The sequence below is a fragment of the Anguilla anguilla genome, chromosome 6 (assembly GCF_013347855.1).
Source record: "Anguilla anguilla isolate fAngAng1 chromosome 6, fAngAng1.pri, whole genome shotgun sequence".
Classification (NCBI taxonomy): Eukaryota; Metazoa; Chordata; class Actinopteri; order Anguilliformes; family Anguillidae; genus Anguilla; species Anguilla anguilla.
Genome location: NC_049206.1, coordinates 15,214,851 through 15,226,121, shown reverse-complemented (window position 1 = coordinate 15,226,121; position 11,271 = coordinate 15,214,851). Strand labels below are relative to the sequence as shown.

At 41.5% G+C, this 11,271-nt stretch overlaps 2 protein-coding genes across 4 annotated transcripts; one reads left to right on the top strand and one right to left on the bottom strand.

Annotated features, from left to right (window-relative positions):
* The first annotated feature begins 671 nt into the window (after window positions 1-671).
* Window positions 672-4,164, top strand: LOC118230306 (leucine-rich repeat-containing protein 52-like). The gene is made up of 2 exons (XM_035423186.1): window positions 672-1,320; window positions 3,538-4,164. The coding sequence occupies exons 1-2, from the start codon at window positions 672-674 to the stop codon at window positions 3,837-3,839; spliced, it is 951 nt and encodes a 316-aa protein (XP_035279077.1). The 3' UTR covers window positions 3,840-4,164.
* Window positions 4,165-5,012: 848 nt separating this feature from the next.
* LOC118230303 (cytochrome P450 2J2-like) lies at window positions 5,013-10,769 on the bottom strand. 3 transcript variants are annotated; one of them, XM_035423179.1, is made up of 9 exons: window positions 10,478-10,769; window positions 9,502-9,664; window positions 8,796-8,945; window positions 7,926-8,086; window positions 7,392-7,568; window positions 7,049-7,190; window positions 6,653-6,840; window positions 6,117-6,258; window positions 5,013-5,954 (listed from the first exon to the last, which is right to left on the bottom strand). In XM_035423179.1, the coding sequence occupies exons 1-9, from the start codon at window positions 10,730-10,732 to the stop codon at window positions 5,779-5,781; spliced, it is 1,554 nt and encodes a 517-aa protein (XP_035279070.1). In that variant the 5' UTR covers window positions 10,733-10,769; the 3' UTR covers window positions 5,013-5,778. The 3 variants fall into 3 exon arrangements, with proteins under 3 accessions (XP_035279070.1, XP_035279071.1, XP_035279072.1); XM_035423180.1 differs by having other exon boundaries at window positions 9,502-9,635; XM_035423181.1 differs by lacking the exon at window positions 9,502-9,664 and having other exon boundaries at window positions 10,478-10,768.
* Between the last annotated feature and the right edge of the window lie 502 nt (window positions 10,770-11,271).

Here is an 11,271-nt window from a genome sequence, read left to right as displayed (position 1 = left end):
CATCCTCAACTCAATTTTGTCCCACAGTGTACATGTGAAGCTTTAACAAAGAATAACTTATCAATATTACCTCTTGACAAAGTACATTATTACCAAATGATTTCAGCCATCCCCACAGGAGATACAGACTATGATGCAAGGGCACATGCCAGCGTGCTGTATACGCTGACAGGTGACACTGCCATTAAATAATAAAGGGTGTAGCTGCCCTTCCTGGCCACCACCTCACCATTGCCCCTCCCCTTGCAAGCTGAGAGGCTGGAGGTCACCCTGGAAGGAAAGTTACACTGATGAGTCTGATCTCCACAATTTATTTTGCATTAGCTCAGCCTGTTTCTCTAACCAGGGGTCTCTCTCTCTCTCTCTCTCGCCTCTCTCTCTCGCACACACACATGCAAGCATGCACACACATTAGCCCAGACAAGGGCCCTGGTGGACAACACCACGCAATAACTCCGTGGTCCTACAATTTTTCTGAAACTTCCAGATGTAAATTCAGTAAACTGAATTAGGCTAAACTAAGTTCCCCGGACGGGCATAAGTGGGGAACTTGACATTACACTAATTTGTCCGAACAACAGTAGTCTATCGGCTTTAGACGAGGTCAGTTTCACGGAGTGACTGTTTTGTGGCACTGATCCCACGGCGTTAATGAAGACTTCGAAAGAATCATGCGCTTTTCCCGTGGTCGCAACGCGCAGTCACTGTGGCTCGTATTTCTGCGAGCATTTGTCATGGGGGCTGCACCGACCCCTGCTTTAACCGCGGAGTGCCCAAACCGATGTTCTTGCGACAACCAGCTTGCGGTTCAGTGCGTGGGTCAGGACCTAACTTACTTTCCTCCGGATTTTCCACTCGCCACCAGGCAGCTTCTCCTTTCCAACAACCGTATTACGGAGTTGCCGGCGGTAATACTCAACTACTTGTCCGACTTGGTGTTTCTAGACTGCAGTAACAACACTCTCTCTGAGATCTCAGAATCTACCTTTGGAAACCTCCGCAAACTGGCTTACCTGGATCTCTCCTTCAACGCCCTGGCACAAATCGATGGAAGGACGTTCGGACCATTGGTAAGTCTTGTGATGCTCAAGTTGACGGACAACCTTGGACTGTCCGAGATCCACCCTGACGCCTTGTCGGAGAACACAGCGCTACAGGTACTAGACGTCAGCCGGAACAACCTGACGTCTCTCAACATCAGCTCCCTCATCTTGCTACCATCCCTCCGCTCCATCGCCCTCAGCGGGAATCCCTGGCGCTGCGATTGTGACACCGAGGACCTTTGTCTGTGGATGCAGATCGAAGGGTCCAGGTTTCAAGGTGATCTACGCTCTTTGGTTCTTTTTCGTCTCTTCACTCCTCTTTAGTTGAGTGTGATTTCTATACGCTCTGCTTCTGGATTTTTAATTGTGCGCATCTAGGCTGGGCTACTCCTGAGTACCCTACAGAGCCAGTAAAGGACTCTATGAACCTTGTAAGTAGCCTACTGTCTATGCAAAAATGTTGTTTGAAGGTGTTGTTATGCCGAGTGAGTGTTTTGCTATTCGGTTTATTTCAAAATCTTGATAAGCTACTGAAATAACCTAATACAAATGTGTTCCTATCTCAGTGCTATAAATAATTTTACTATTAATTTCAACATATTTAAAGACGTATATTTCAGTTTGAGAGGAGGCCTGTGACTGCGGCGTTCTGAAGCTTTGCACTGAGCATGATTTGCATTAACTATAGACCTAATCAATGTAGGGTGAATACTGGTAAAGTGGGACACTTTCTGATAACTTACCTTCTGCGTCATTTTAAATTATGATCCAAAAGTCTTAGCCCCTCACATCATACTAAATAGCGTAAGAGCTCTACTATACTATACAGAAGAAAAAAGAAAGAAACATTAAACACAGGATGGATGACTCTTCCTCAAACACACATTGACCCAAAACCACATTTTCCCAGGTGCTACTGTCAAACTGGGACACCTTTATTGGCAAACTGGGACACTTTCAATTGTTATTCAAGTGTAGGCCTAATTAATTAAATACACAATAATAATATAAACAATAATAATAATAAACATCACTTTTTTTTAAAGGAGGGGTGCAGGTACAGCAGATTCACCCCCTTCCCACCCCCTCCCTCGCCCACCCACAATATTTTATATTGGGTTTAATTTATTTCATTTAAATTTAAAAAAGAGGAACCTTGATGAACATCTCTTCTTATAATTAATTTCACACATCAATTTCATTTCTGCTTTTTGTACGGTAGGTTAGTCTACACGTCAATACAGCCAGTGCAAGTGAATGCCTCCCGGTCTTCAATGAGGCCATTCTCCTCGCCACATGTCTCATGGAACCAGTTCTCGCAAACAATGCACATAATCCAATCCTCAGTCTTTTTGGGACCATTTTCATCACCATATCTGGCTTTGCAAGTATTGCAAATGTCCTGGCCATCCAAGCTTGTACCCCCCATCTTCCTTGTTTTTTCTTTTTTTCTTTTTTTGGAAGGCTTTTTTTGTTTTTTTGAGGCAATGTATGAACATGTGGTAAATGGCAATCTAAATCTTCCGTATCACATAATAATAATAATAATAGCAATAATAATAATAATAATAATAATAATAATAATGTGACATAGGCTACACAGTACTCTGGGCGACTGTGCCCCAGGTGCCTTCTCTCATAGTTAAACCAATGGCGGTTGTTTTGCAAATATATAAATATATTCCTCACGGTTTTAGCATCCCTATTGACTCCCTCTGGAGTTCTTTCCACCCCTGTTTCTTGCCTTAAAAGAAGATTTATCATATAAACCCAGAAATAAGGCAAAGCTGGGGATGCACTGAGAGCCTGTTTGAAAAACAAATTGCCGTTGAAAGTTAATGGAGCGTAGTTCAGATTACACTGATTGATAGTGCTGAAATGAGAAGCTGAGGTGTTCAGACGGTGGTTAATCTTTCCATTTATTTATTCATTCAGCAGGGGCCTTCTGTTAGTTTTTAATGAAGAGTTCTAGGGACATCAGTTGCATAAGACGCATGTTTGTCCCTGCTGGGAGTTTGCTTATGTGCCATTTACCAACTATTTGATACACAGCTGAACTTGAGTGTCAGAGGGAGAAGATAAGGAGTTGAGTGTCAACAGCATAGCAATGATATGCCGCGAGCAGAGATGACTGGACCAAGTGATTTGGAGTTAAGAACAAAGAGCTAAGGACAAAGCACTAGGACTGAGTCCTATGGGGCATGGTCAAGAGGGAGTGGGGGTTAACTAGACCTCCTTCCAGGCCGCCTGGTAGGATCTATCAGCAAGATATGAAGTGATCATTGTGAGGGCTGAGCCTCAAGGGATGAGAGAAGGATGTAGCTGTATAACTTCTTGCACATCTTGGGTGTCTAAAAAGAAAGCTGTGTAAATTTTGGCTTCTCTCATCACATGACCTGCGATAAAAGTGTTCTCGTCCTTTATTTTGACCCCACACTGGATGTCCCCAACATTCTTTGTTGTAATGAGGTGTGTTTCTCCTTGTGTGTATCAGACGAGGGGAAGACGGTGTGCCAGGGGCCCCCGGACATGGAAGGCCGGTGGCTGTCGGAAGTGGGCATGCAGTTGCGGACGGATTGCCACCAGAGACTGGGCTACCAGGATTATATCTTCCTCACTTCTGTTGGTTTCCTCATCTTCTCTGCTGGCACGGTGTCGGCCTGGGTGATGGGTGTGCTTATGGTTCTGTACGAGCGCTACAACAAGAATGCCAATGGGCATGAGGATGAGGATGAGGAGGAGGGAGGAGTCACTCACGGCAATGGGGACCTCAGTAAGCCTGGCGTGAAGGTGTGAAGGCGTGTTCTGTGGTCTGGAAGTGTGGTCGCCGACACGACAGGGTGAATACACATGTATTCACCCTGTTGACATGCAGAGGCACCAGGAGCTGGATAACAGCGAGCTTTAGTGTCTATAGGCAGGTTATTGCTGTTGAAGTGTGCTTTAGTGTTTGATAAATTAGGAAAAGCAAACCACGGTGTAAGACCCTCTACTAAGAAACGATCGCTGGTTTAGGTGTGGGTATATCCCTATGGTGCACTCTAAAAGGTAATATTTCTGGCTGGTCAGCACTGGGTCTGAAAATGAACTTTCAGAAACATGTGTGAGATTAAGGCCTTAAAGGTTGTACAGTATATATCATTAGAAAAAAGTGAAGCTTTAATCAATTTTACACCTTAATAAATAAATAAAATAAATCTATTTACTAATGAACATTTGTGAAGGGGTAGTGGCTGTGTTGTATTTCATTGAAGGAACAGCACAACTGGAGTTTTCATTAAAATAGGGTCTTGTCCAGAGAAGTAACTTACATTAAGTTAATATATTTTGCAATGCATTGTGAAAGTCAATAAATGCAGCCTAAAATGTGTTTATTTTGTTCTTTCCAGTATGGGACAATCATCACCATATCTCCTCAGCTTGTCTAAATGGTTAGTGCTGAGCAGAGACTGCTCTTATGCATTGGTGTTAGGTGTAGAATTTAAATTAAATTAAGTTTTTTTTTTTTTTGAGGAGTGAGGAGAAGGGTGAATATGGTACAGAATGAATCCTGGCCACCGAGTGTGTGATTGGTCTGAAGCACAAAGCTCTGAGTAAAACAGATGAAGAAACACAAAGACAGTTACATTACTCTGAGTTCACCACAGAGACACCCAGATGCCAAATGATCCCACCACTGACTGCACACGTCCCAGGTGTGTAATATACCCGCTAGACATCCAGTGTAAGGCAGGGTATTTAATACTCCAGAAGCCTCAGTAGTGAATTGTTGGGAGGGAGGTTTCTCTTGGTCAGGCCTTTTTGCAGGGCCTAGGATTCCATAGCTCAATCCTGAACCTGAATCCTGATCCTGAATCAACTGAACACAATTGAAGCCATAATATGACAAAATGGGTAAATATCATAAAACGGAATACAATTTTACTGTTTAAAAAGGTTCCGAATCACTAATTCCAAGAAAGACATCAGTTGTTTGTATTTTTTTGTAATTTACTTTTACAAACACTGGAATAACAGACATATCTTTGATAAATGAAATAAGGTCAAACTCTTCAATTATTTCTATAGAAATTGTCTTCTATTTTTTGCACAATTGCATACTACCAGAAACTTTTAAGTTGGCTTATTTTTACTTTTTTTAATCGATCATATATTTTATCAGATACAGCCTTGTGGTTAAATATGAATTTTTTCAAGACTGTCCTGGTCCTAGCAAGATCCAGTAGAATAAGTACAATACAGATAGATATGCATACAATTATAAGAGCTAATACAAATCATTGAACCTGCTCATACAGTATCATTATACTGACACATCCCTCAGTTGTATAAGGACTGAGGTCTGATTCTGATTCAATATATGGGCTGAAGGCCTGATTCTGATTTATATGGGCTAAAGGCCTGGTTCTGATTCAGTATAAGACCTGAAGGCCTAGTTTTGGTTCAGTGTATGGGCTGAAGGCCTGGTTATGGTTCAGTATATGGTCTGAAGGCCTTGTTCTGATTCGGTATATGGGCTGAAGGCCTAGTTTTGGTTCAGTATATGGGCTGAAGGCCTTGTTCTGATTTGGTATATGGGCTGAAGGCCTTGTTCTGATACGGTATATGGACTGAAGGCCTGGTTCTGATACGGTATATGGACTGAAGGCCTGGTTCTGATTCAGTATATGGGCTGAAGGCCTGGTTCTGGATGGGAATCTAAGTTAAAGGAATAGAATCCTCTGTTTGATGTCAGTCAGCGAGGGCTGGCACAGATTTTGAAGGGGAGTGGAGCCTGGGTGCCCCCACCATCTGTATTAAGACTAGGCTCCACCCCCTGGGGAGGGGAGAAGCTGAATTTTTGAAGTAAACTGGTGAAGAATAGGAATAGCTCCATCCGTGCCAGCTGCTCTCCCAGACACACCCTCTTTCCTGAGGAGAGTCAGACAACATGTATTGCACTTATTTCATAATGTCCATCATGCTTATACATGTCAGTCATCCTTGTAAAAAAGAAAATAAGAGATGTCCTCATGTTAAAAATTGAACGTATAATTAATTGATCAAAACTGGAATTTCAACTGTAATTCCTACCTGCTGAGAAGGGCAAGAAGGCATCCTTTCTCACTAAGTTTCCCTCCGAGTCCAGGAAGTGTCCAGGGTTAAAGGTGTCAGGTGTTTCCCACTCATTCTCGTCAAATAACACTGAAGTTAAGTTCACCAACAATGGAGTACCCTACACACGAAGATACAAAATGCCAGAAACAGCTTGTTGGTTCCTAATTTCAAGCCATTTAATACTAAAAAGTATACTATTATTTTATAAAGATTCATAAAACTGCTAAATAAAATTTTTTTTACCAGTAAAAACTTAATTTATATATGAATTATTATAAATGCTGAAAATGGTCCTTATAGCTGTGGTGATGAAAGCAATGTGCAGTAGTACAAAGTACAAATTGTGTGTAGCAAGTGCAGTCACTATTTAATTTGACTAATATGAATGTCAATATAAACAGGAAATTATTTTTTCCACACACACCCACTGACGCACATCAACCATCCCACCATGCACCAGTGAGTCATGGCCCACGGCTTTGGAACCACCATTATGTTTCATCGTATCCCACCTTTGGGATGAAGTACCCGCCCAGAGAGGTGTCACAGGTGGCCATGTGGGGAACTCCAAGAGGGAGGATGTTGCCCATCCTCTGCACCTCATGGATCACAGCGTTGGAGTAGGGCATGTCAGCCCTGTCTGCCATGCAGGGTGGGCGTGACGGACCAACCACTCGGTCTATCTCAGCCTGCACCTTCTCTGTAGATGAAACAAGCTGGCTATCTTTATATCTTGAAAACAGTAACCACTATTTTAGCAAAAAAAAAGCATAAATTACATTATGTGTAATTACATCACAGAAGGCTCTCCAAAAGTGTGATTTTCCCTGAGTCCTTTGCACACAGTATATCTCGTGTATCATGTTTGTCATAACTGGGCTCGCTACCACAGACCCATGGCCATTTACCCTGTATGTCTGGGTACTTGATCATGAATAGCAGACCCCAGCGCAGGGTGGTAAAAGTGGTCTCACTGCCAGCTATAAGCAAGTCCAGAGCACAGAGGGCCATGTTTGTATGGTTAAAGCCAGCAGCCGGATCATCAGTATTCTGCCATGGAAAGGAGAGGAGACAAAATTAGTTATTTACTTCAGGGACACACCGTGGTAAGACTGTGGCTATGATACGATCCATCAACTGACATGATAACAAATGAAGAGGAAGTACAGTAAGTGAACCAGACGCTGAACCAAAGGTTCTATTTCATTTTACATAAGACCCATAAGCCAAGTTCTGCTGCGCTGCTGTTACTTTCTCAATCTCTGCAAGGTAGGAGTCAATGTAATCTTGCGGGGTAGAGGAGTCCATCTCCTCCTTACGCCTCTCCAGGTCCTCCATCACAAAGTCTGAGAGCACTCTGTAGTGACTGAAGATCCTATTGTGAGGCCCAGGTAGCATCTTCATCAGTTTAGGGAATGTTCCATAGAGCTGAAAAAAGAACGTTCATCTTATTATCCTGTGAAGCGGTCCATCTGTCCATCTTGATAAAAGAGGTTTGCAATACTCAGGATAAGCCCTTCCAGTGATTGTAACTTATTTTGTATATTTATTTCTACTTCTTATTTCCAACTACCCACTTGAACCCTTGCTAGTCTATGCTCACCTGAATAAAGGAAGGGAACTGCAGTGATTAAATTAGATTACATATGCAATTTAGCATTCCAAATCGGGACACAATGGAAGAATTAGGTAAAAAATTAGTCAGAAATCAATGGTTATATTTTAAAGATTCTCAGTATACTATAGCCATTTAAATAATGTGCAATGGTGTAAATGTTTTTATACCAGAGCCCATATGGTCCCTTGCAGATACATAACTTCAGACAGCAACTTCAGCAAAGTTTGGAACTGGTGGTTGGTGTAGTCAAACCTGTGTCCAAATATTAAGATGCAGATGACGTTGGAGACAGCTTGGTTGAATAAATTGTGGGGGTCGAAAGGATTACCTGAGAGAAGATTTGGACAGTTAAATAAATAAAACAAGGGCCGCTGATCACTTATAAAAACTAGCCCTAGACTCTAGACCCTGTGGAATGCATTTATTTTATTGGACAACCTAACCACTATGACCCATGATTTTTAGCTGATATTCCTAACCATTTATTTAGCTAGGTATTAGCTGAGGGTAAAGTACAGAAAGTGTCCAAATTATTAATGTATTAATTGTATTCATGTATTAAAATAATTGACAATGGTATTGCAGTGTAACTAAATACACAAGGTGTATGTGATTGCAACAGAGATTCATGTTCAGTTTCACATTGTCTCATAAATTGTGTGAATAAACAAATGGTTAGCTTGGATTTCTATTAACGGAGTTCCAGATACAGTAGCTGTGAGTTTTGGGGTTGGGGTATCTGTTTAAGTACACCAACCACACAACAATGTTGCATATTGGCTAAATTGTGACTGCTAATGAAACTGTGTTCTTATGCACTAATTTCTGAAGTAACTGGATTTATTTACTCCTCAATAGCTAATCTAACTAAATATTAATAATCATAGTCATTATTTGTCCATATCATCAATAGCATAATTATGCAAAACCATTAGTACAGCTCCCAAACAGCTAAACTGTATTGTGTGCATCCAAAATCAATGGTAAAATGTCAAATCTTTGGGCTAAAATCCTTTTTTCAGACACTAGTTCTGCACCTTTCTGAAGCTCTATCTCTTCTTGGACAAATTTGCTTTCCTCAAGGATGAATGACTCCAGGGACTGCTTCCCCATTCCAAAGTTCCTGAGAGTAGAGAGCGCAAACCTCCTCTGTCTCTTCCACAGGTGGCCATTGCTCAAAAACAGGCCTGGAAAGAGTTACCACAGAATCACTTTTCATACAGGCCAAGCTCTATTGCCACATTGCTAGTATGAAGCTATGACACTAGCAGACTGTAACCTGAAGTTTATAGCACTGGAACCCAACTGGCCTCCACCAGTAAAGTTCACTAGGCATCTTTAGGCCACAGTTGCATTAGTTCCCCCCAACAACACATCAGGCATGCACAGGTAGCAGCTGATAATGGGAGATGACTGTCATCTCTCCAAGAGACCACCTCTTGCCTGTAGTACACAGGGTGGCCTGCAGGGTGTAAAACACTCACTGGCTGATGGGCAAATCTACAGTGCCCTCTACTGGGGGATATTAGCAGAGCAGTAGCTCCACAGGTTTAAAAGGCGATCTGGAGAGGAAAAAGTTTTGAAAGATAGAACAAATAATAAACATGGACTTTCTTTTGATCTAAAATGGATTGCAGACAATTTTTCATAAGTTTCTTGCTTTGAATGTCAAAAGTGATTTCTGTTCATATTATAAAGGTATCACAGCCAGACAATGTGATAGGCATCAGTGGAGACACTTGCCATTTCCAGAGTAGATTCTGTCTGTGACTGCATGTGAAGGCCGTGACACAAAGCAGTCCGCCTGACTGACCAGGGCCTCCTTCACCATTTTGTAGCCGACCACACACACCATTGTCTCTCCACCCAGATTGATACTGTGGACATTACCAAAGACTTTGGCCACCTGCAGAGAATGACACTGATTTTCTAAATAGACCCCACATGCATATAAGTACTATTACATTAAACTGGAATGGAGTGAGGCCACTAATTTTCGTGGTTGTGGATTATCCATCCCATTATCTGTATATGCACAGCCAAATCTAAGCGAAGGCACATTTTCAATCCCAAAAATTCACTGTCATAGGGCAACACAGCGCAACAGTGAAAATCATTAACATTTACTTCTGTCATATTCAAACTACTTCCTTGATAGACACCGTTATTAACACTTACAGACTTGAATGTGACTCGGAAAAACTTACAATATAAGATGTCACATGCATTCACAAAGCACTTTGCTTACTGTATGTTTTAAGTACCTTACATTTTAGCGCGCATACTTAAACAATACGTAACAAGTTGAAGCTAGCTACTTACGATTTGTTATTCTGCCGTGTTTTAACAGAATGCCAAATAAAGTGACACCCCCGCCACCAGAGCCACCTGACAACAGTGAACCCGCTGCACGGGAACATTTCGTGTAACTTTCAATCTACACGCTAGCATGGCTCTTTACAGTATAATAATTAATTCTACATGGACAGCATTATTACGAAATGGATCAGGGATTAGAACTCCACAAAGAAAAAATACATTTAGAAAAAACATGTTTTTTTCAGGAAAGCCTTCCGTTACAATCTATGGTTTTATCTAACTCATATTAACACTTTTCCAGCCAGGTACGGATATGTCGAGCGTTCAGCTAGGTTATACATGTTTTGAATAACACATCAACACTATACAACAACTGTGCTCGGCAGTCGTATGAGCTCACCTTGATCAGGTAAACGTGTGGTAGTTTCGAATCCAAACTGAAAATGCTTCCCACGAAGGGCAGACCCCGCGGCCCTGGGGGAAAGTTGGAGGGTTTCCTGTTCTTGAGAACATCTGTGATCAGTAGAAAGACGAAAAGGAAGAGCAACAGTCCCTTTACATCAAACTCACTTAGTGAGTATAACTGCCACATGATTAAGATTAGCCACAGGTCCAAATAACAATCGGCAATTCGGCAAAGAGTCGCAGTAAACATTAATCCTACCCTCCCGTACAGGCGTTTCCTATGAGGCGGTCCCAACCAGAGACTGTAAATAAGGCGGTCCCAACTGAGGAATTTGAACTTTATGTACGAGGCACAAATACTGTGCATAAAAGGTAACCAGACTAACGACCGTACGTTTCCAAAGTGATTATTCAGTTCACAAACTATGTTTTAAATAATTTAAAGGCTCTTGCAAGTCCAGACTATTGAGCAAAATGCACGCAGGTTTTCATTTGAAAATACCTTGTTTTACTTATGATTTTTTTTTTTTACCTTTTCTCTCCTTTACACTCTCAATAACAGTAGCCTAAACTGGTGAGAGCCAGCTATTCTTACCAAATTTGGCAGGGTGTTTGGTTGGCTGAACTCTTGCTTCACTTAAAATACTGCACAGAGACTGGCCACCTGGTATTTTTATTTTAGGTTCAACAGGAACAGTGTATATTGTTCTATAATTTGATCGATTTATTCAAAAGACAAAACAACATAATTATCGTACATGAAAATCTGTTCTTCACAAATGTTTTTTT